Source organism: Alosa pseudoharengus, unplaced genomic scaffold (genome assembly GCF_046254945.1).
Source record: "Alosa pseudoharengus isolate Yale_2024_CS ecotype anadromous, Long Island Sound unplaced genomic scaffold, YU_APseudo_1.1 YU_APseudo_1.1_scf_9, whole genome shotgun sequence".
In the NCBI taxonomy this organism is placed as follows: domain Eukaryota; kingdom Metazoa; phylum Chordata; class Actinopteri; order Clupeiformes; family Clupeidae; genus Alosa; species Alosa pseudoharengus.
This window is the reverse complement of record NW_027468881.1, coordinates 15,456,425-15,481,439: the sequence shown is the minus strand read 5'-3', so window position 1 is coordinate 15,481,439 and position 25,015 is coordinate 15,456,425. Positions and strand designations below refer to the sequence as shown.

At 43.1% G+C, this 25,015-nt stretch overlaps 2 protein-coding genes across 2 annotated transcripts in view; one reads left to right on the top strand and one right to left on the bottom strand.

Moving 5' to 3' along the window:
* The first annotated feature begins 354 nt into the window (after positions 1–354).
* slc26a6l2 (solute carrier family 26 member 6, like 2) lies at positions 355–13,456 on the top strand. The gene is made up of 19 exons (XM_076276829.1): positions 355–491; positions 3,164–3,303; positions 3,701–3,811; positions 4,190–4,371; positions 4,535–4,699; positions 4,958–5,110; positions 5,456–5,538; positions 7,566–7,713; positions 7,855–7,968; positions 8,242–8,319; positions 8,431–8,526; positions 8,824–8,930; positions 9,205–9,274; positions 9,494–9,586; positions 9,833–9,958; positions 10,693–11,043; positions 11,904–11,958; positions 12,614–12,756; positions 12,933–13,456. The coding sequence occupies exons 1-19, from the start codon at positions 355–357 to the stop codon at positions 12,957–12,959; spliced, it is 2,379 nt and encodes a 792-aa protein (XP_076132944.1). The 3' UTR covers positions 12,960–13,456.
* A 4,665-nt stretch (positions 13,457–18,121) lies between these two features.
* LOC143115156 (sodium- and chloride-dependent creatine transporter 1) overlaps positions 18,122–25,015 on the bottom strand; it is a 19,003-nt gene continuing 12,109 nt past the window's right edge. The window contains exons 8-14 of the mRNA XM_076277081.1: positions 23,490–23,614; positions 21,675–21,787; positions 20,562–20,702; positions 20,117–20,219; positions 19,750–19,850; positions 19,102–19,272; positions 18,122–18,932 (exon numbers count right to left, since the gene is read on the bottom strand). Of these exons, the coding sequence (XP_076133196.1) occupies positions 18,801–18,932; positions 19,102–19,272; positions 19,750–19,850; positions 20,117–20,219; positions 20,562–20,702; positions 21,675–21,787; positions 23,490–23,614 (886 nt within the window). The 3' untranslated portion in view covers positions 18,122–18,800. The remainder of the gene's footprint in view (positions 18,933–19,101; positions 19,273–19,749; positions 19,851–20,116; positions 20,220–20,561; positions 20,703–21,674; positions 21,788–23,489; positions 23,615–25,015) is intronic.

Sequence of the window (25,015 nt, the reverse complement as noted above, 5' to 3'; positions counted from 1 at the left end):
TTTAGGGGGTGTGTGATCGCTGCAGAAGGCGTGGTGGGGTCTCTTTGATAAAGACAGGTGACAGTGCATGCTGTTCTCCCATTCTGTCATTCTCCCTCTGTCAGAACCACAGCAGACATTGTTGGCAACAAACTAGATTAATTTGCCACATCGTAAAGAGCTGTGATAAACCTTTGTCTGCTTTTGAAGCCCGTTTTGATAAGTCTCTCTCTGCCTGGTTTGTTGGACTCAAAAATCAAATCTCACTTTTTTTTTCTCTATTTGAGTGTCTCCAGCTGTTAGCTGGATCCAACTATTCCACGCCTAAACTTTTGGATCTGGTGCATTGTTTGAGGCTAAGGGAGACAGATGAGAATGGGGGTGCATGAGCCTAAGACTGGGGATTTCAGTGTGGACAGGGGCATATTGGACGAGCTCAGCCTGGACGAGGTGGCCCGAAAGCGGACATGTCGAGGGCCCTCTCTGAAGGAGCGACTGCGTGAATCAGCTCGGTAAGACATCCCACTCACACCAGTGATCTACTGTAGTGACCCGTGCAAAGTGCCTTCTGTGCTAATGTCACTAGTTGTTATGTAGATCAGACTTCAAGAGTCTCTCTAAGGGGACACTCAGGGGCGAAGATTTGCGTGGGGACCGAAGGAGGTGTCCACACCAATGTCAAATTACGACTGAAATGTCCCCACCAATATTCAGGTCGAAATGGGGGGGGGGGGGGGGGAGCGCTCACATGCGCTACACAAAGAGTTAAATAATTTCTCACTTCAGTGCTGCGGATCATCTCGTAGGCTACAGATCGTGTAATGTGCAGTAGCCTATAAGGGTAAATCGCGCTGATTTGAAGTTACATAATAAAGTTACTATAATACCAGTGAGCCGCAGTCTCCGCGCTTCAGCTTCACTTCACCACAAGGCATATGAAGTGCGTCCACATTCACCCATTCTTCTCTGTTGAACTCCTCGAGAAGTAGGCTACTCATCACACATGTGTCACATGAAAGAGCCTTTTACATTAAACGGTGCTAGCTAGCCACTATTTGCTGTGATAAACAGTTCGCGAGAAAAATAACTTCAAGCGATTTAACAATTATTCTCTGCGCACATTTCCACATCCATTCGTCTCGGTGGAATCTGGTAGGCCTACAATATTCACGCAACACATGACAAACCATATATCAGAATAAACAGCAGACCTTACCGAACACAAAGGTGTAATGCATTTCCGTGTATAGTTAGCTGTTCCAGAGTAATCCGGTTTTGAAATAAATTGTAGCAAAATTCAACATGGTCTTTCGGCTTTAAGCATTTCTTAAAACTGAGCTGTGCTTACATTGCCTAGATATCTGTAAATATCAGAATCAGAGAATATACAGGCAGCTCACGGTTCAATGTAGCCTTAATGATTTCTTTTCACAAAATGCTAAGCATGCATGTATTTAAGTTTCTTAAAACTGAGCTGTGTTTAAATGGGTCAATGCATGATTTCATAACAGACCAAATAGAAAATAAATGTTAAATGTTAAATATAGCATACATATCTGTACATATTAAAATCAGATTATGTAGGCTACACAGTATAGTTAGATCAAGTTAGACAGTAGCACATTTTAATCATTTTATATATCTAGCCTATAATGGCTGGTGAAAGAGTCTAGTTTTTTTGGGGGGGATTCTTTCCAGATTCTTTCCAGTGTCTAAAATATGTGCAGGTGTAGGTATGCGTTAATTTGAGCCTCACACAGTCAGGCACGTGCAGAGAAGGGGGGCTACATGGGGCTCTAGCACCTGCCCTTTTGCCGCTTTGATGTCCAAGTGCCCTTTTGACAAGACCCGTTTTTTACTTTTTAAAATGTGTAATACTTCCGCTAGTTCCAACGTGAATATTCGCTAAAATGTCTCATTAATAGTTTGTGAAATTAGAAATTTACAAAAAAAAAATGTCTGTGTTAATTGAAATGCCTTGCGGCCACCAATCCGTGACGTCATACATTTAGTGAACTCTCAGAAGGTGCACGCAGGCACAGTGCTGCAGGAGACGTTTGGGAGCACGGTAAGGTCACTTGGCAGTTAGCCTATCTGAACATGCAATAGTATTCAGCTTAGAGATAGAGAATAAAATGTTTAAAGTTGTTTCATGTTTAATGAAGTAGGCTATCAAACCCGTTTTAACCATGTCATGGTCCATCCATTTCAATAACCTGGCAGCTTCGAAAATCTAAGGCTGAACGTTCATAACATATTCTGTTTAGGTTACTATGTAGGTTAGGTTAGTAGACCTAGTTCATAAAACAGAGTAGGCAAACCTTTTCTAAATCGTCGTAAGCCGACGACATAGGCTACTGTAGTTGTAACTAACTCTAACCCAACTCCACACGTCGTTCTCTGTTTACAGTAGGCTACATTACGCGTCATTTCACTCAGTGGCCACACGCACCAGCACGTGAATCTGCAAGACACCAGCTTGCTAATGGTGGTAGTTCACTGTGATAAACATTACAATTATAGTCTGACAAGCCAGACTAGGCAATAACATATTTGCTGCCGCTAGGGTGCGTCTAGATTTCTAGGCTATTAAAATTAGCTTTGAATTTAATCAATAAGATGTAGCCTTATAGCCTATGATCTCTGTGTAGACAATAGCCTAATGAAAACTGAAAAGACCTATCTGTCTGTGCCCTGGCTACAGTAGGTCTACAGTACATGCACTCCTATTGAATTTTCAGAACCAAGGAGAGAAATGAGAAAAATGTGTTACAGCTCTGTCTGATATTTACACCCATTCTTCTTTGATATAATTTGCATGTAGCCTATGTATTCTCTATTGGGTTATAATCAAAATTAAGTTTTAAATAAAGTTAACACGTTTTCTGAAAATTTTGCTTCATGTGCCCTTTTTTTAAATTTGAGCCCCTGCTCACAGTCTAAAGTTCGCTTTTCTGTGGGATCAGGACATTTTAGTCATGTTCACTGAAAAAAATAACAGAACCACATCCACATACGCACATACTCTTACGCAACTCCACTGAACATGTGCATTCTTTATTCATTTTAGTGATATCACACCCCCCCACCCCACCCAAACGCGCACACACACACACACACACACACTCTTCTCCTATCCTCTCCTTTACTGTCCTCTCCTTTCCTCTCTGCTGTTTCGCCTCAGGTGTTCTCTGCCCAGGCTAAAGGTCTGGCTCTTCTCCTGGCTCCCCGTCCTGTCCTGGCTACCCCGCTACAAAATCCGTGAGAATGGCCTGGGGGACCTCATCTCCGGCGTCAGCGTGGGAATCATGCATCTGCCGCAAGGTGAACTCTCCTTCCCAGCACCCACAACTTCGCCAGTTACTGAAACCGCAAGGAAGCCCTTCCAGCACCAAAACACACTGCCTCTATGCTCCTTGAAACCATCAGGAAGTCCTTCCAGCACCACAACACTCTGCCTCTATGTTCAGTGAATCCATAAGGGCAAGGAGGAGCCTTGTTAGTTAGTTAAGGTGTCTAATGCTAGTGTCTGTACTTCTCAGTCAGTGTCCAGTAACAAACAGAATTTGTTTTTATCAAACATTAAAATTTAGGACATAAATGTTTTAGATAAAAAAAAATATATTGACCGATTATTTTATGCCATTTCCCCCTCTGTTGGAGCTCTATATGCTGTATAGTGAGTGACCCTGAAGGCATGCTGTGTCTGATGTGTTTGCAGGGATGGCGTATGCTCTGCTGGCCTCACTGCCACCAGTCTATGGGCTATACACGTCCTTCTACCCTGTACTCGTCTACTTCATCTTCGGCACCTCCAGACACATCTCTGTAGGTGAGTAGGCCTAGTTCTGGTGCCACTACTGAGGCTGGGGAATAATCTGCCTGAGGAGGTCAGGTTAGCCAAGTCAGTGTCCTCCTCAAAACCCATCTCTATTGGAAAGCCTATCCTGTTTTTTTTATATCTTGATCATCTCTGAAAATGTATCAATGTTATTTCATAATTGTATTGTTTATGTGTCTATCCTAAACTTCCTAAAGTTTTTGTTAGGGTACAACTATCGGCTTACTGAACTAGTAGGTTAGTTTTGAGACAATAATGTAATTTTCTGTGTTAAATGTAAACTTCTGTCTCTCTCACTTCTGTCTCTCTAATGCTCTCATGCATATGCCTGTGTATTTGTAATGTCATACATGTATGTGCTTTGTGAAGGTACATTTGCTGTCATCAGCATCATGATTGGCAGTGTGGTTGAGCGGTTAGCACCAGATGCTAACTTCATCCCTAACATAACGAGTAACGGGTCCTCTGTGGTAGAGGTGGATGTAGCAGCCAGGGATGCGTACCGGGTCCAGATAGCCACTGCTCTCACCTTATGCTGTGGACTCTTCCAGGTCTGTGTCCAGCTCTCACTGAACAGAGCGTTTTGATTGAGAACTTTTTGAAGAACCGTTGAACTAGAGTTTCTATAGCATTTGTTATTAATTTTCACTACTTCTCTTCCTTTCTCTGTCATTCTCTCTCTTTCTCCCTCCCTCTCTCCTTCTCATTGTTTAGGTGGTGCTGGGGTTGGTGAAATTTGGCTTTGTGGTGACGTATCTGTCAGAGCCGCTGGTCAGAGGCTACACCACAGGAGCGGCCACACATGTGGTCATCTCTCAGCTGAAGTATCTATTTGGGATCAGCCCTGAGCGCTTTGCTGGGCCGCTGTCGCAAATTTATGTGAGTTTTATTCGTACAGGTTCTCTCTCTCTCTCTCTCTCTCTCTCTCTCTCTCTCTCTCTCTCTCTCTCTCTCTCTCTCTCTCTCTCTCTCTCTCTCTGTCTGTCTCTCTGTCTTGCTCTCAAACACACACACATACACACTTATCTTCACTCTGAGACACTGGCAGAATAAGTCCTGTTTCTATTACATGTCAATTAAGATGTCATGCCACCCCCTGATGGGTGTAAAGAACATTGCAACCTTCCCCCGTTGCAGATACTGATAGACCTCTGCCATCGGCTGCCTAGCACTAACATCCCCACTCTGGTGGTCAGTCTGGTGGCCCTGGCTGTCCTGATTATCGTCAAAGAGTTAAACTCCTACTACAGCAAAAAGCTACCGCTGCCCATTCCTATTGAGCTAATAGTGGTGAGTGGGATACCTTCTAACACCTAGTTGTCTTTGTTACATGGTTTATTTGTTGTTTCTATGCACTCATATGATGATTCTTGGATCATGTACCTTCATTCTTAGATACGTTTGCCCTATGCTATGTACATTTCCTTTAGACGTGTGCATATGCAATTGTCATTGAAGGCCAGGAGAGGGCAGTCTTGCTCAAAATTAGGTTGCATACCCACCTGTGTAAACATTTTAACACGTACTAAACCTTAAACATCATGCAGCATCAGTCAATGTCATCTTCCCTAACATGATGTTGAACCAGGCAATGAAAAAAATAAAAACCTAATAGAGATTCTTTTTTGTTCGCAGATAATAGGAGCAACAGTGATCTCATATTATGGGAATCTCAATGAGATATATAATGTTCATGTGGTTGGGGAGATTCCAAGTGGGTGAGTCGCACACATTCCCACGCCATGTGTGTGTATGTGTATGTAATATGTATGTGTGTGTGTGTGTGTGTGTCTGTGTGTGTAGGCTCATGGGTACGTGCGCAAGTGCATGCCAAAAGGTCATATGAACAGAAGTAATTTTGTATCCATGTCCTGGCCTTGAAGCTTTATAATATGTGTCAAAGACATAACAGGAGGCAGGGACAGGAGAGGCCCGTCCTGAGGCCAGACTAGAGGCAGGCCCCCATGTCTGGCTGTGCTCCAACTGCACTGCCGCTTTGATGGAGAAGCCACTGGCGTCAGCAGAGATCAGGGCGGTGTGCAGACCAAAATTCTGGGAGGGCAGGGCACAATTAAGAGTGATGGGGTAGAAAAAAACAACACTGATGCACTTATCATTTGTCATATTTTGTCAAGACTTTAGGGGGGATTACTTTGATACTTATAATTAACTACTATAAACTATAATAAATAAATAATACATAAATAATAAATAATAAATAAACTAATAATTCATTACTAATACTTAATTAAAGTCTGACCATCTTCCATGGGCACAACACCACTTGGGATAAGCTCCCCTGCAGCTGTATCTGCCAATCTCATCCATATGTGGAAACATAGTGTCTAGCACCTCAAACTGGGTTCTTTTTCCAGTGGGTCTCCATAAAAGATCTCTTTGTGGTTATGTTATGACTCCTTTGATAAAAAAGTTATTTGCATCCTTGAGGAGGGTTTCCTGGTCAGATTGGGCCTAGCCTCTCTTACACCAGTAAAGGAACAGTTGTGTGTTTAACTATAACAACTTTAACTTTGGAAACAACCTGTGAGTGCCTCTGTGAGCTTGGGGAATTTAAGGGGAAGCATATTGTCATAACGCTTCTGTTAATACTTGTTTCACATTAGAAGTGCCGTTGACGGGCATTGGTGATTCAGTTTGTTTTGCAGAGGGAAGTTGATGTCCTAACTTGTTATACATGTTAGTCAGCAGGAAGTACACAGTGATCTGTTAAATGTATGCTATCTGAAGCCAAATAAACCTACGATGGTCATAGGATACATTGCAAAATTGTTGCTAAACTTCCCAGGCATGGTGACATTGAGAGATAGCCGTTGTCTTGTAGTACAGGAGACAAAGGAGTCCCGTGGTCCAGGTTCTAGCTGATTCAGGCGTCTCCAACTCTCACTTTGGCATCAATAACGCTCTTTCTCCTTGATTCATCTACCATTAAAAGATGTTTTGTTTTGCCTCAATGTCTGAACATGTCAGTAATTTTATACCGTCAAGGATTATTCTGCAGGGTTGCTATACAGCATTTTGAGAGAAAAAAACAACAACACCCAGAGAGTCAAGAGAAGTAAAAGTGCATGATATTTCTCAACCTGTTGTAATAAGCGGTAGGCTCACAGCACTAGTAGGAAGGCTAATGACACACATAGCGCAATCACCAGCATGTGGGAGTGAAAATGGATTCTTAGACTACATTTTGAATTTCCCCTTTTCATGTAAGCAGTTCATGATTTTATTTTTTTTATGAGCTACTTTAAAAGGCATAGATCAGTTGGTTGTGAGCCTTCTGCCTTGTTGTAACTCACTTGCATCTACTATTATACACACTTGCATCTGACCTTTCAGTCAGAGCCACATTTAAATCCGGAATCTTACACTGGAATGTGAACACAAAGTTTCAGACATCGCGAGAAGCAGGATCCCCAGCACAGAGGCAGGCTAACGAAACGCTAGCGATTGTTGCAAACGTGTGTACAATGGCAGAGCCGGCGAAGAAGCAGTGAAAACCCTTGACGGAAGATGCAAAGAAAAGGAAAAAAGCTTCAGACCGAGCGAGGGCTCGCACACGTATCGACACGTACAGACGCTAGGGGGAGCTTCGTAGAGAAAAAGCATCAGGCTTGCCTGGTGTCCCTTTAATTCATAATTTTTTTTCCTGATCATCAGAATTAGCAAGCTTCACACTTTCAGTGGTGTCATCTATTAACCAACCACCTCTTTGTGTCCTCCCACCCAGCCTGGTGCCCCCGCGTGTGCCTGACTTCAGCCTGTTCCCCTCCATGGTCGGTGAGGCCTTCGCCATAGCAGTGGTGGGCTATGCCATCAACATCTCCTTGGGCAAGACTTTTAGCCTTAAACACGGCTATAAAGTAGACAGCAACCAGGTATTACCATTGCCTTTTCCACGGTTTGCTTTAACAGACCTTTTGAGCAATATGTCAATGCAACACACACACACACACACACACACACACACACATATGCACACACACACACACACATATTGATTCCTTTATATTTTGCAGGAGCTGGTAGCGTTGGGTCTCAGTAATACGGTGGGTAGCTTCTTCCAGTGCTACTCCGTCACCTCCTCTATGTCTCGCAGTCTGATTCAGGAGAGCACGGGAGGAAAGACACAGGTGAAACACACACACACACACACACACACACACACACACACACACATACACACATTCACAAACAATTACACATGTAATGGATGTTTATTGTTAAAGTGAAAATGAGTCATATAGTACATGGAAAGCTAGAAATGGATCATGTTATATAGAAGTGATTATCAAAAGGAAGACGGAGTTACAGTATACTGTATGCTGATACATACATATTAAGCACATACAGTACATACTTTTTCTCTCTCACACACACACACTTAATGGTTATGTGTTTTTCAGGTGGCTGGGGTCGTTTCTGCGCTAATTGTGCTAGTCACAGTGCTGAAGCTGGGTTCGCTGTTTGAGGAACTGCCCAAGGTGCGGTCTACCCGTTCGCTCTTCCACCTCACCCCAGTAGCCCTGACCGTCAGCAGATTTGCCCACACTTTTTCACGTCTGTCTGTCTGTCTGTGTATGTCTTTGCTACAGACTGTGCTCGCCACCATTGTGTTCGTGAACCTGAAGGGCATGTTCAAACAGTACATGGACATCCCTGCACTGTGGAAGAGTAACAAAGTAGATCTGGTGAGGACAGTTCATTCAGTTTTCTATCCTGCATGTTATCAAATCAAAACATCCTTCTAGCTCCACCACCCTGACCAGAAAAAACAGATTGTACCATGCACTGTGATCTCTACTATCAGAAACAGTATGCCTCTTCGATCTGCCACTTTGCACCTTATTGATAGCGGCAGGAATATGTTATTCTATATTAGTGTGTGCTTTCTCGTACACTAGCTTGCCTTTCCATCGCTTATGTGTATGCTTTGTGTGTGTGTCTTTGTGTGCGTGTGTGTGTGTGTGTGTGTGTACGTGCTGTAGCTGATATGGGTGGTAACGTGCACCTGCACAATTCTGCTCAATCTGGACCTGGGTCTGGCTGCCTCCGTCGCATTCAGCCTCCTCACTGTCATCTTCAGAACACAGCTGTGAGTGGCTTTGTGTGTGTGTGTGTGTGTGTGTGTGTGTGTGTGTGTGTGTGTGTGTGTGTGTCTGTCAGAGAGATGTACGTGTGTGTAGGTGTGTGTGTGAGAGAGAAAGAATGTCTGACTCCTGACTCCCTTCATCATTATGTGATCATATGTAAAGCGCTCTCAGATGACTGAGTCTTCCTCCCTCTCCATCTCTGTGTCTAAATCTGTCGTTCCCCCGCCCTCTCTCTCTCTCTCTCTCTCTCTCTCACTCCCTCTCTCTCTCTTCCAGTCCAAAGTATTACCTGCTTGGCTGGGTACCAGGGACAGAACTCTACCTGGACACAGAGACCTATGAGGAGGTTAGAGCCTTCCAAACACACTTTCATTCCTGCACACATATGTGCTTGTCTTTCTGTCTTGGCCGTGTGTGTGTGTGTGTGTGTGTGTGTGTGTGTGTGTGTGTGTGTGTGTGTGTGTGTGTGTGTGTGTGTGTGTGTGTGTGTGTGTGTGTGTGTGTGTGTGTGTGTGTGTGTGTGTGTGTATTAATGTTAGTTGTGGTTATGTGCGTGTGTATGTAGGCCAAGGAGATCCCGGGCGTCACTATCTTCCGCTCCTCTGCCACTGTGTATTTTGCCAACGCTGAGCTGTACAGAGAGGCCCTGGAGGACAAGGTGCCCACCCCCCCCCCCCCCCGCTCACGCCACATAGCTCATAATGTGTAGCACTCAGCCAGTAACCAATATGAATCCACATGTATTATATCTCTGCCCCTCTCTGTCTCTCTCTCTCCCTCCTTCCCTTTCCCTCTCTTGTTTTCTCTCTCCTCTCTTTCTCTTCTACCCTCTTTCGCTCTTCCTCCCTCCTTTCTCTCTCCGTCTCTGCTCTCTCTTCATTCCTCTTCCCTCCATCGCTCTCAGAGTGGGATCAATATCAATAAGCTGCTGAAACAGAAGAAGAAACAGGCCGCAAAGCAGAAGCGTTTACAAGCCAAAGAGGAGAAGAGAGCCCAGAAACAGAAAACAAAAGAGGTGCGTGGTGCTGAAGCATGCAGAAAAGACACATGCACACACACACACACACACACACATCCTAATATGCAGACCAGAATTTCTCTATACTATTCTTTTTGGCCATTTGTCATTATACACCACTGTAATATCAGCCAGTGACAGCGATCCACACAAGCTCACGATGCCTCTCTCTCTCTGAGCCGGAAATAATGTTGGCGTGAGCACGTGATTGACCTCACGTGCAGTCTACTCTATCTATCGGCAGCCGCTGAAGCAGGCCAGGGGCGCTGCTATGTAGCTCATCGATGGGCCAAGCCCCACATTACGATTTCCTATACTCAGCAATTACGCTGGGAAGGTGAGAGAAGCAGTCCATCAATGGCCTCTGTGGGCAGACCTTCTTACTTACAGGGAGAGACCTCCTCGCACAGATAATGTGGTCGAGGCCAAGGGGGTTGTGTGGAGGCGTTTAGCTCATGTTTGCATTCACACTTAAACACACTCCTGATGCAAGAGCACTGGGATTGAATCATGTTGCCAAGTTACCAAGGGGAGTGTGTGTTTGTGTGTGTGTATGTGTGTGTGTGTGTGTGTGTGTGTGTGTGTGTGCATGCTCATGTGGGACAGAGGTAGTGTCGACTTATTGCACACGGCAACGTGATATGTTGTGTAACATCAAAGGTCTATCAGTTCAGCTAACCTAAAAAATGATACCTGTTACCCTGCTGCTCTGTCCGTTGCTAAGCAGCCTCGTTACTGTGTTACAGAACGGAATGGTCAGTGTCGCAGCCAACGGAACGGCGCATCCCGTCCACAAGGAGACGGACTCGGTCCACTGGCGCGGCTCTAACGGCGACCTGCGGAGGGACTCGCACTGCGGCAACGGCGTGGCACCGCACAGCGCTAACGGCAGCGTCGCCAACGGCTGCATCAACAAGGGCTTCGAGCAGGAGCCAGAGGCGCACACGTGTGACGTGGGAGACGAGCGGACCGATGACCCGATATGGGAGGAGGTGCGGAGCACGGAGGTGTCCAGCGGCAGCGGCAAGCACTCCATCATCCTGGACCTGTCCACTGTGGGCTTCGCCGACACAGTCACACTCAAGACCCTGAAAAATGTGAGCATTAATCAACCAAATTAACATAGCAGAAAGTCAGAATGAAAGTCAGAAAGAAAGAAAGAAAGAAAGGAAGAAAGAAAGTGAAAGATAAAAAGAAAGAAAGAAAGTGAAAGATAGATATAAAGAAAGTATCCACTTAAGTTGCAAGATTCTCATTTTCATCCTGAGGGTTCTCTATGGGACTATTATGAAGTGTCAGGGAAAGGAAAGGAAGGAAGGAAGCAAGGAAGCAAGGGGGGGTAAAGGAAGTAAGGACAGGAGGTTAGTATGTGTGGGCAGACCAAAGACTGGGGGACACTACATCTGATGCTGATGGATAGCGACTCAGAGAAGCATGGCAGAGAATAGGGCCAGAGGTTGACTCACTTTTCCCGCCACGTCAGCAGTATGTGTAGCCTGAGCGGTCGGTGAGTAGTAGGTTGACCATGGAGGACACTGTCCTTCACAGCCAGGCCACCACGCATTTGTTTTCAAAACAGCGCTGGCTTTTTAATCTTGTTTTTCCGCCATTACGCAACACTCTGATTTCTCCTTATCTGGTGGCCGACTTGCACTCAGCGGGAACAAAAACGTCTGTGTGTCTCCGCACAAAGCGGCAGGCTAAATCCAGCGCAGGGTGTTTTTCTCCTTCTGCCAATGGGGGGGAGGAAAGGGAGGAGAGAGAGAGAGAAACAGAGACTAGCAGGTGACCAGAGGGGTCTGCTGGGGACGTTTTTTTGCTGATGGCCTCTTTTTGTCTCCCTTTCCAACCTTATATCCTCCCATCTCCTGTGTCAAATACTGCTTCCATTCTCTCTTTCTCCCATTCCCCATCTTTCTCTCTTCCCTCGTTCTCTCTATCCCTCTCTCTTTCTCAGATATGCCGGGACTTTGGTGAGGTGGACGTGACTGTGTACCTGGCAGGCTGTCAAGGTGAGTGCTGTGTCCAACCCCTTAGGCCTTTATCTATCACATCCATCACCCACAGGACAGGCTAGATACAACTCTCTCTCTCACACATACACACACACACACCCTTGAGAGAGGAAAGTATCATTACAGTTCAGAGAAAAGGTGTATAATGGTGTGTGTGTGTATACAGTATGTGTTTGTGTGAAGGAGACTGACATTTTCCTCAAAGCTCAGTGTAAAGGTGAGTAATGGTGTGGTTATGTGTGTGTGTGTGTTTCAGTGTATGTGTATACAAATCTGTGTTTGTGTCTGTGAGAAAGAGAAGGACAAAGAGAGAGTCTTAACACAGCTCTCTGACTACAGGTGAATCATGGTGTATGTGTGTGTGTGTGTGTGTGTGTGAGAGAGAGAGAGCGAGAAAGTGTCTGACAGAGACAGAGATAAAGAGTAATCACAGCTCTCCGTAATTGTGAATAATGGCACAGGTGTGTGAGCGTGTGTGTGTTATACTGGTGTGTGTGTTTGTGTTTGGGACGGGAGAGGGTTAGGGGTAAATAATGGTATGTTTATGTGCTGTATGTCTAGGTATTTAAAACAAGTGAGAGAGAAAGTGAAACGAAAAAGATGAATAATGGTGTGTGTGTGTGTGTGTGTGTGTGTGTGTGTTGTGTTGTAGTGTGTGTTGTCCAACAGCTGGAGCGGGGGGGCTTCTTCACTGCCTCCATCCCTAAGAGTCACCTGTTCCCCTCCATTCATGATGCAGTGCTGCACTGTCTCAACCACAGGGACAAAGAGCTACCCATCTACGACTGTGTACTGGTGAGATTTTTCTCTCTCCCTCTTTCTCTCACTCACACAAACATACACACACACACACTCCCCAGCCCAAGACACCACAAACACACCGTCAGGCTGTCACACCATTGCCAAGCCTCTTGCATGACAAGGCCTCTCATGCACTGTTTTTTTTTTGCCCTGTGTTGCCATGGAAACAGGAGATTGCCTGTGTTACTCAGCTGTGACCAACAGAGGTCAGACTGGACTCTTCCTCCCTGTGCCCTCCCACCATCCCTCGCTCACTCCACGGTGCTGCAACCAGCGCAGCAAGGCACTGGGTTGCCATGACAACTGATGGGGGTGGTTACCATGGGTTCCACTGTTTTCTTCCCTCCTTTCCCGCCATTTTGATGTTATTTTATTAATGATCTGGCAGAACTCAGAGTCTTCAGTGGGAAACCACCGCTCAGATCCAGATAGTCTTAAAGTCACTGCTGTGCAACACAGAGAACCAAGTCCAACCAACTAACCAGAAACAACCCTCAGGGAAACTATCTTATTATAAATTACCCTCAATTAGAGCAGGGATATCTCAGGGTTCTGAAAGTACTACATGTACATGGGTCAGTGACATATAAGGGTTGGTAAGATGAGAAAATTAAAAATATGTTTAAACCTTTAAAACAAAACATGCCTGAGATTTGCTAAAGTTTATACTTTGTATTTCATGCAATTGCTCTCATTGCTCTCATGTCTCAAATTATTAGTTTATTTTGTAATATCCTATGAGAATATGTTTTATTATATTTATTTCTAAATTTAAATTATATGGGTTTTTCATTGTACTGAGCAAGACCATATGCTATAAACATCTTGTTTTATGTCTATTCTTTGACCATTTGAGTAAAAATGGGTTAAACAACCATTATTACAGTGAGGTAGAGTTTTAAATCATTATCCATATTAACTTTTTTGTACATTATTAGTCTTTTAGACAAAATACTGGTTACACCAATTGACCATAAAACGTTTATAGCAATAGGACAAGAAAATGACACAGAAAATAGGCATCAAGGTAAACTGAGTTGGATATTTTGATATGTATTCATGTCATTCATCATATTCCATATCAAATTTCATTTCATAACATCAATGAAGAAACTTGTGTTCTACTTGATTTCAGATCAGTTCTCATACAATTTCAGTCTATACCCATTATTTTCAAAGAGAGTGAGATAAAGGGCCCTATTTTCGCGATGCAAAACCTGGTGCAAAGCGTATTATTATTCTGACGCAATGTTTTTTCCTATCTTACACTTCACTTTTATTAAATAATGCGCCCAGGGGTGTGGAAATTACCGACATAAGGTGTGGTCTGGCACATGATCTAAAAATCGCTATCTTACATCTAAAAATCATTACGCCACTGACCAAGAAAAGTCTGGTCTATAGCGAAAGGCGCATATGAAACACAACTGAAGACGCACTGTCACGAAATGTAAGCAGCAATTCCTCTGCAGAATAAATGTCCTTAGGTTATTTATTCAGTCATTCGAACATTATAGGGGGAAGCTTTTTTCAAGTTTTTGCTGGTAACCCATTGTCAGTCAATAGTAAAAGTAATTAACTGTGTATATATAAGTAATTAACTGTTTTGTCGTTGACTATGACACCACGGTGAAGTTAGTTTCACTTTGCCTATAGTTCAATTAATAGAAAGGTGCAGATGTGTGTAGCCTATACTCTGCTAGGTTTTAGTAAAGAATGGCTTAGTGGAATACCTGTTCCATACGGTCTTGTGTACAAGCAGATTCCTTCAAATACACCGCTGACTATCAAAATACTGATGCGCTGTTTGATGTTGCCCTGCTTGCTGTTAAAGGGAATGACAGATGTCCTCCTCATTGGTTTAAAGGATGTTAACCCCAAAACACACCCATGACTGATTAAGAAACATAAGAGCCACCTTTTTGCGCCAGGCACCTGACGTTTGATAACAAAACCACCCCAAATGTGGACTGGACAAACCCCTAAATGTATTTACGCTATTCGCTAGTGACCATGCATTTTAAATTGCTAAAATAGGGCCCAAAGTGTGTGTGAGAGAGAACAAGAGTGAAAGAGTGGGTATGATAATTTCTTAACAACCAACCAACAGCAGGATCTGCGTTCACTTGCATTCTGTGGTGAGACAAGTTTTCCTTGCTTGTAAGTGGCATCCATTGGGGGACAAGAAGTACATTTTATATATAATAAATGTATTTATATTATTTATTTATAATTTTAACATACTGTTTACATACATCATAATAAAATATAAAAAAATAATTATGGAAGTTTAAATTTAAAATGAAAAGCTTTGACATTTCAAAAATCGCTTAAATTGCAATCTAATTAAACCCTTTTAAAGCTATTGTTCATGCTAAACAGTTAGTCACTATATAAATTATAAAAATAATATAATTGGCACCTAATATTACATACTCTTGGCCCTGAATCTGACCAAACTGGTCTCAAACAGAAAAGAGTCAAATGGTGTAACCGGTTACACCATTTGACATTTCTATTTAAAAGCAAAATTTGCAGGCATTATTATGGACAACTATGTACACACTTCTCCTTTATGTGAATATCCAAACACAGTTTTTACATTAAATTGAATATTTTATGATTATTATGATTTATAAACATTTTCAAAAGGTCATACCATTTGACATGTAACCTAAGCTTGCCTGGCCATGGCCGAAAAACACTGTTATGTTACTTTAAGAGAGTTGCTAACCTTGACTCATAGCAGTTGAGGTCTTGAAAGGTCCTTCTCTATGACATAGTTTACTGTCACATTATCCTCTGGCATAATACATACAAAATTGCTCTTTAAATGGTGGTTACACCACTTGACATTTTAAGTGGTTGATGTGACAGACACGATTCCCCATATTAATTAAAACATTCAGATCAATGGGGTTTCATTACTTGTATTAAATATAGAAAAGTTCTTCTGCAAGATCATGCCAGATTATTTTAGAAGGGATTTTGGAGAGAATTTCACATCTTTTTCAGCAAGTGTAATTATTTGGTTCATGTTTTTGTGGTTACACCGTGTTGACAATTTTACCCAAATTCAGTTAATACTCTTTAAAACATTAAATAAATCCAAAACTTTAAGATTAGGGTTTGATGAAAATGATATTTGAAAATAATTTGTCAAATTATTTTCAAATTTTAACAATTTTAAATGTATGTAACCCATATGTACACAAAAAAATGAGCGTCACGTCATTGACCCACATGTGAAACCTCATTTGTAGTATGTATAGACATGAGGAGGGGAAAGATAACTTCCAAAATATACTGATCCAGATAGCCAGTAAAGTGCAAATGTTTGTATATTGATACTATAGCATTTTTGTTCATTGGTGCACTTTTCTGTGACCCTTTTGGAATGTGAAGGAAGCTGTGATTTTGATTTTGTTACACATTTATGGGGCATTACTTTGACATTGATTTGTTTCTTACTTGAATGTTTTGTATGTTTTATTGATTTCTTTACTCAACCCTATAAGGTTGAAATTTTAATAAACATTTGCCTTTTTTGTTAAGAGTTAAGTCTGAGATCTTTACCAGCAGACTACAGACTACTAACCGGTTACACCATTTGACATTTCTATTTAAAAGCAAAATTTGCAGGCATTATTATGGACAACTATGTACACACTTCTCCTTTATGTGAATATCCAAACACAGTTTTTACATTAAATTGAATATTTTATGATTATTATGATTTATAAACATTTTCAAAAGGTCATACCATTTGACATGTAACCTAAGCTTGCCTGGCCATGGCCGAAAAACACTGTTATGTTACTTTAAGAGAGTTGCTAACCTTGACTCATAGCAGTTGAGGTCTTGAAAGGTCCTTCTCTATGACATAGTTTACTGTCACATTATCCTCTGGCATAATACATACAAAATTGCTCTTTAAATGGTGGTTACACCACTTGACATTTTAAGTGGTTGATGTGACAGACACGATTCCCCATATTAATTAAAACATTCAGATCAATGGGGTTTCATTACTTGTATTAAATATAGAAAAGTTCTTCTGCAAGATCATGCCAGATTATTTTAGAAGGGATTTTGGAGAGAATTTCACATCTTTTTCAGCAAGTGTAATTATTTGGTTCATGTTTTTGTGGTTACACCGTGTTGACAATTTTACCCAAATTCAGTTAATACTCTTTAAAACATTAAATAAATCCAAAACTTTAAGATTAGGGTTTGATGAAAATGATATTTGAAAATAATTTGTCAAATTATTTTCAAATTTTAACAATTTTAAATGTATGTAACCCATATGTACACAAAAAAATGAGCGTCACGTCATTGACCCACATGTGAAACCTCATTTGTAGTATGTATAGACATGAGGAGGGGAAAGATAACTTCCAAAATATACTGATCCAGATAGCCAGTAAAGTGCAAATGTTTGTATATTGATACTATAGCATTTTTGTTCATTGGTGCACTTTTCTGTGACCCTTTTGGAATGTGAAGGAAGCTGTGATTTTGATTTTGTTACACATTTATGGGGCATTACTTTGACATTGATTTGTTTCTTACTTGAATGTTTTGTATGTTTTATTGATTTCTTTACTCAACCCTATAAGGTTGAAATTTTAATAAACATTTGCCTTTTTTGTTAAGAGTTAAGTCTGAGATCTTTACCAGCAGACTACAATTAGAAGTGTAATTTGCTGGTCTACAATTAGAAGTGTAATTTGCTAGTCGCTGGTCATATTTGATTAGCCTGACGTGGCCATAGGCTACTCAAAATTCTATTCAGAATTTGAGTCTGGAACCAGGGCATTGACACGTGATATTGAGGCGTGTTTGAACTGATACAGGGGAAAAAATGCCTCTGCGCACAATTGGATAGACCTAACCAATCAGAGCAATGAAATAGCCTACCGTGAATCCTGTAGAGAGAACGAAAACATCCTTCTTCTCGACAAATACCTTAATCGCTGTTTTCTGTTGGTTTTGTGCCCTGTCAATATCTTGTACAACCGACACGATAGCGTCATAAACGTCTAGATTCTCTAGCGACAAGCTTTTTGCTGTAAACAAAATCACGTGAATGAATAGGCACCATTGCTCATCTGTCCATCATTGTATAAAGCCCGCCCGGACGATTTGATTGCTCCGCACAATTCTCAAGTTTTTCTCAAGAATTTCCCGACCTCAAATTTTGTGAGCGGGGTTAAATTCAGGCTAATATCCAGTGTGTGTGTGTGTGTGTGTGTGTGTGTTAGTGAGAGAGAGAGAGACAAAGCGAGAGAGAGGGTGTTTGTGTGTGTAGAACCTCTACAATGAAAAAATTAAATCTCACACACACACAAGGCCATCCCAAATCCATGAAATCATTTAATGACTTTTATATGACTCAGCCTGCTGGCCCCCTCCCAGGCTGATCACAACACAGTGGGACCACATGGGATCAATACTGATACGGACACACACAACACAACACCGGACACACACAGCTCACATGGACCTTACCGGAAAACCCACAGTCCAACCCACCAACCAACGGGCATGGGCAGGGCTTTGGTCACCGTTTTGACTGCTGTATGCTTTCTTTTTGGTTGAATTAAAGGAGATGATAGAATAGTAACTGTTCTGTTTACAGTGTCTTTATGGACGGCAGTGAAAAGAGTGGAGAGAGAGAGAGAGCGAGAGAGATGTTTGGAAGAAGAGTAACACTAATGCAATACTGAGATGGAGAGAAGCTTTAGTCTCATCCCTCAGGGATGGATATTTATGCTCTTGTGAATGGACAACAGATAAGTGGCAATACGATGGGATATGTTTGTGTGTGTGTGTGTGTGTGTGTGTGTGTGTGTGTGTGTGTGTGTGTGCGCGCGCGCGTGTGTGTGTGCGCGCGCGCGTGTGCGTGTGGGTAGTTGGACGCTGGACATATCCTCACTCAAGCACAAGTCAAGAGTGGTGTGTGGTAGTCTTGGAGACCTCATCAGGATCGGACCATGGACATAGGTGAGTGTGTGTGTGTGTGTGTGTTAGTGTTAGATGACAGTCTCATACAGGAGTGTGTTTTTGCTCTGCTCTGAGTTGGGCAGTAGTTTGGTCTCGTTTTCGGGTGGGAGGAACTCCAGGTGATGACGCCCCCAGATGGGCGTTGTCAAGTGTTGCCAACGCTACAGACAAAGACAAAGAGGACGAGTAAGAAACACACACACACAATAACACAATTCAGATCAAATACAGCACCTTGGGTGAGAGGCAAAAGTGGGTCACAGCCCAATTACTTTCACACAATCACTTTCCATGCATGTAGACTGCACTGAACACACACACACATTGTACCTCTGGGAGAGAGCCTTTGCAGTGGAGCAGTTTGTAGAGGACGGTTAGAGGAATGCAGAGCATGGAGGACAGAGCCAGACCCCAGCCTATGGCCTCGCCCCACCAGGGATACGTATACACCCCGTTATACACCAGACGCTTGTAGTTCACCACGTGGAACATGAAAATTGTCTGTCAGGCAGAAACACACACACACACACGGAGACTGAAGAGACTTGCGGCTACATGGTGGTCATCATATCCCTGGGAGGTCATTGGCATTAACTACAATGATTAGAGCAAACAATTTCTCTAATAGTGACTTGCATGCGTTTGAGGCTAAAAATAAAATATTTTGATATTATAAATAGTTATATGGCTAAAATATAAAACGTGATATACATATTTATGATTACACAACATCTTCAGATACTGAGTAAAATTACATTATACTTAAAATGCCTATGAGATAAACGTCCAATGTCCTATTTATTATTACCATTATATCACGTTGACAAAACGTCTTCAGATACTGAGTCAAAGTGAAATAACGATATAGACTGCTGATGACGTGACCATGACGAACGTGGCCATCAAGGACATGATGACAACAACAGTGGCGCATGGTGGCTCATTGGTGCTCATCGTGATGGCCGGCGGGGTACTCACCATGCACACTATGGGTGTGAAGTACGACCAGCACCACTTCATGTAGGGCAGAGGATGATAGCCAATCATCCGCGCCACGTCATCCATGAAACGATCAGCTCCTAGGAAACAGATGGACGGCAGGAGGGAGAGAGAGACAGAGAGAGATACAGGAAATGAAAAAAACAAAAACATTAAACACATATCAAACATGTAAACAAGCTCTGCACTCACGCAGTCAAAGCATACACAAACTCCATACTCCCCAGAAACAAACTCCCCAGCTATTTGTTTTTGCTTCATGTTTCACTGTCTCCTTGACAGTGCCACTGTGACGTGTAGTCTGACACGTAGTTAAGCCCACTGTGGGGAGCCGTGTGATGCTTACCGTAGACCCAGGCCACAACCACGCACTCCCAGAAGGCCTGCCACAGCAGGGTCATCCCACTGGCCGAGTAGTAGTCAAACAGCTGGAACACATACATCCCTCCCTGGGAGAGATAGAGAGAGCGGCAATGCATTAGATCTCAGGGAAGGGTTGGGAGTAAAGGGCATTTTCATTCGCAATGTAAGCATGAAGGCTTGATTGAGTTCTGGCAGCTGTTGGAATAGCTTACTGTAACGGGTTGAAAGACATCCTGTCTTTTTCATTTGACTGAACACCACCCATCTTGTTTGTACTGAGGATGAAAATTCAGCTGTAATCTGAATCCAGACATCGAACTCAGGTTCAAATCCTTCTGTGGATCTCATCTCATCTCGCCTGATTCTCTCCCCATCCCTCTCTCTCTCTTTTAGCCTTCATCCCCCTTCTCCTTCTGTCTCTGGCTCACCTGCGTCACCATGGAGAGGTCGATGACGAAGCAGATGGCGCAGCATATCGCTACGATGACCTCACGCCGCAGGCGTCCCAGCATTGACTTAGGAGGCAGCATGTCCATCAGACCAGTGATGAAACCCTCCACCCCAACAAACTGAGACAGGGATAGAAAGAGAGAGAGAGAGAGAGAGAATGGTTTAACACTCCATTATTGAACAGTGTGAGTGTGTAACTTTCTTACATGACTACTTGAGAGAAAAATATATAAATGGAGGGACACAGATATATATATACACCGGTATATATATATTTATATATACAGTATATATACACACGTCTATAGATATATCTTGAGAGAAGACAAAAGAGAGGTGGGGTTTAATTTTTGTCCATCTTTGGTAAAGGGCATGGTACTGTATGTTACAAGTATTTCCGAGACTTACCTCGCCTACTTTCTAAACTCTCTGACCCCTGGCACACCAAGTCCAGATCAGGCAGTGGGAGTGTGAGGCCTTCAATAGACCCATATGTAACGGAGGCAGACTGAGCTAGCGTGCTAGTTGCCCGTGTAAATCCTCACAGCCCTAACCTTAAGAACGCTTCTAACTGCTGAGTTGGAAGCCTGGGCTTTTAGCTCAGTGGTTAGAGCGTTCGTCTCCCATGCCGGTGTGTGTGTCAAGGTGGCGGGTTCGAGGCCCGTGAGCGGCGAACGAACCGACCTTGTGATACATACACGAATCTCAGCACACAGTCACTTTTCTTCTGGACGGAGATAAGTCCTTTTGGCTCTGGATAATTATTTGGAATTGATGTGCCAAGGTTTCTTAGTGCTACAGTGCAAGTCCACTCTACTCGCAGGCTGCAGGGACTACCTGACTAATGTTATGTTCATTTAATTTACACTGACAAGCAGAGTGTGGGTCTGGGCGCTAACATTAACACTTGACAGGAGCCACTTTGCTGTTACCTTAGTGAGGCGCGTTATGTCTGCAGGACCGGTGGAAAATGGGCAGGAGGCAGAAAGATAGTATGTAGTACAGTTGTGTATGAGCGGAAAATGAGTGTGTGTGTGTGTGTGTGTGTGTGTGTGTGTGTGTGTGTGCGATGAGCGTGGGAGTGGTGTCACCTGGCTGTCCAGTCCCAGCACCAGGAGCATGAAGAAGAAGAGCACGGCCCACAGCGGAGCCAGTGGCATCAGAGTCACCGCTTTAGGGTAGGCGATAAACGCAAGGCCAGGACCTGAGCCAGAACAGAGGGAATCAGAGAGAGAGAGAGAGAGAGTTTAACACTTGTTTATTATGAAGCCATTGTTTTTTTCACGCAATTGCATCATTAAAACATGTACATTAAAACATTTAAATTCCCCACATACATAATGTACATCCTCACATAAAGGGAAGAGTTGGAGAGAGAGAGAGAGAGAGAGAGAGAGAGAGAGAGAGAGAGATGAAAAGAGAGAAGGCACTAAGATAGAACATTAATTGACTGCTGTCTGCTGTGAGCTCCATTTATTTTTCATTGGCCACCCTTGAGACACGGTGACGCAATGAGCAGAGTGAACAGACCTGTCAACACCCCAGTCGGTAGAGTCGTGCTGGTGCTCAGGGTTTACATATACTGTACATAAACACAAGTCTAACGCATATAAACAAAAGCAGTATTCGACTACACAAGGGTCAACAGAGGCTAGATAGATGGTGGCTCGGGGCATAACATGCAATTGTGCTCACAATCAACACTAGAGAAGAGACAATGTTCAGAGATGTATCTGGTCTGTCAATAGGGGCTTTAGATTAGGAAGTAACAAAATATGTCAAGTATGTGAGGAGGCTGGCTCACTCATGCTGAGTGAATGGAGCCTTTATGAGTAAAGTCATGCTGAGAAGGCATCTAGTGATGGTGATGGTGGAATTGTGAGATGTTGATATTGTGAGATGTTCATTGTCGTGGGATACTGATATGGTGTGATATTGTCGTTGTGGGACATTGATACTGTGTGATATTCATATTTTAAGACCTTTATGTTGTGTGACATTCATGTTGTGGGATACTGATAATGTGTGATGTTCTCATTGTGGGATACCTGTATTGTTTATGTTATGTGTATGTTGTGGGACATGGATATGTTGTGATGATCATGTCATGGGACATTGATGCTGTGTTATGTTCATGTTGTGGGATGTTCATACGTTTGTGTGGCACTGATATGTATGATATTCATATCTGGTTGTTAAGTCCAACGTCACGGGCCCAACTGCTTTTTCGTTTTAAAAAAAAAAAAACCTTTACTAGCGCAGCCAGCCAGTTTTCGCAACTTGTAAACTTTGTCACCATCACCGCCGTTTTAGTGAGTATAACTTTAATACAGTAATTACTGTAGCTGTACAGCCAGATGATATAATCAAGGGTATCGTCAAGGCTTCCGCAAAAAAATAGGATTTTATTAGATTGAGGCAACGAGTAGTAGGATGACAATTTTCTTAAAAGCTACTCTGAATATTGGAAAAATACTTTATTTTACTCTCTATGAAGAAAAACGAGAGGGTCTGAAAGCCATTGGACCCGGAAAGAGAATTAGTATAGTAGTAAGGGAAATTTGGTCTCTGCATTTATTCCAATCCGTGAATTACTGAAACACACTCAGCACACAGTGAACACACAGTGAGGTGAAGCACACACTAATCCTGGCGCAGTGAGCTGCCTGCTACAACAGCGGCACTCGGGGAGCAGTGAGGGGTTAGGTGCCTTGCTCAAGGGCACTTCAGCCGTGCCTACTGGTCGGGGTTCGAACCGGCAACCCTCCGGTTACAAGTCCGAAATCGCAAACCAGTAGGCCACGGCTGCCCCAACGTGTGATGTATATATCATACGTGGGTCATTGATATTGTGTGATGTTCATGTTGTGGGATATCGGTGTGGGGTGCAAGGTCACTGGTCTCACCGCTCTCGGCTACACGGCTGATATCCACTCCCTGCTCTGCAGCCATGAAGCCCAGCACAGAAAACACCACGAACCCCGCAAAGAAGCTGGTCCCACTGTTAATGAGGGCCAGGACAAAGGCATCCCTGAGAATGGAGAGAGGGGCAAGAGAGGCAGGTGAAGGAAGAATGACATTAGGCCTATATCATCAACCTTTTTTAGTGCATGTTGCAAATACAGAGCACAAACACAGAGAAAGATAGACAGATTGTGTGAGAGATATTGTGCGAGAGAGAGGGAAAAAAACACGGACCCCAACCACAGCCCCGATAAAAAAGAATGAGACATAAGACTGCACTGGCAACCGTACTTTAACATACACACGCATGCACACATTCCTCACATTCCCTCGGAAAACTCAAGACTGGGATTACAGCTCTTTCAAAACTCAGGCTCTGACTCACTGTTGAAAATCTACCAATTGCTGTGGGAGTGCTTCCATTTGACCTTTTATTGACCATAGATTGTCTACTTGCACACGGACACACACACACAGACACAGACACACACACACACACTAGCGCACACACACCCTCACATCCCTAACATACTGCTGTGCGGCATAAAGTAAACGTTTCTGCCGTGAATGTTGGCTCACTCCTCTGATGGGCTGATGGGCAGTGAGCTAGGAATGCTAGGTGGCTTGAGGACATTCATGCATTCTGCTTCCAGCTGCAATGTAATAGCTACCATCTCATTCCAAAGCAATAGTTGTAATGCTCATAGACTGTATACCTCTAATCTGTTTCTATACGTCTGTGTAGAAGACATATGTTAATGTATATCTAGTATCTACACAGACTTTATGTATTGTAAATACATACCACATAAAGGAGAGTACACATACAAGTCAGTGGAGTCTTTTTTCACAAGCTAATTTGTTTAAATGTCTTCTGGGAATATTCATTGACATTGTTAGCACAGGAGATTCTTCCCTAAAGAGGGTCACTAGGGAAACTCCAGAGAGACTCCTGTGCTTGTGAGTCTCATGACAGCGATGTATTCACACACACAAACAACCACACACACACACACACACACACACACAGACACACACACACACAGAGGACTAAGATGGATACAACCACCGATCCCACCACATTCCCTCCCTGAGAGTGAGAGTGAGAGAGCACATTAATTAACTTTCAATGATCCACTAAGCTCGAGAAGAGACAGATGGTTAACTGAACAATAGCCTGTGTCTCACTCCATTCAGGCTATATGAGGAGAAATGGGTGACTCAGGACGTGGACCGAGGGAGGGAGGAGCGGAAAAAAAAGCGCATTCTCTCCATCTGCACAGATTCCGGGGAGGTGAGGTCAGGCCTTTGGCCTGGTGATATGGATTTTCACTCATTGAGTCAATTTGACACGAGCGAAGGATGTGGAATACTAATGCTTTGCATATTTGAAGACTTCTTTGTGTTTGTATCAAAAACAGAGAGCACAAAGTGGTACCATATTACACCAAACAAACAGCATATGGCT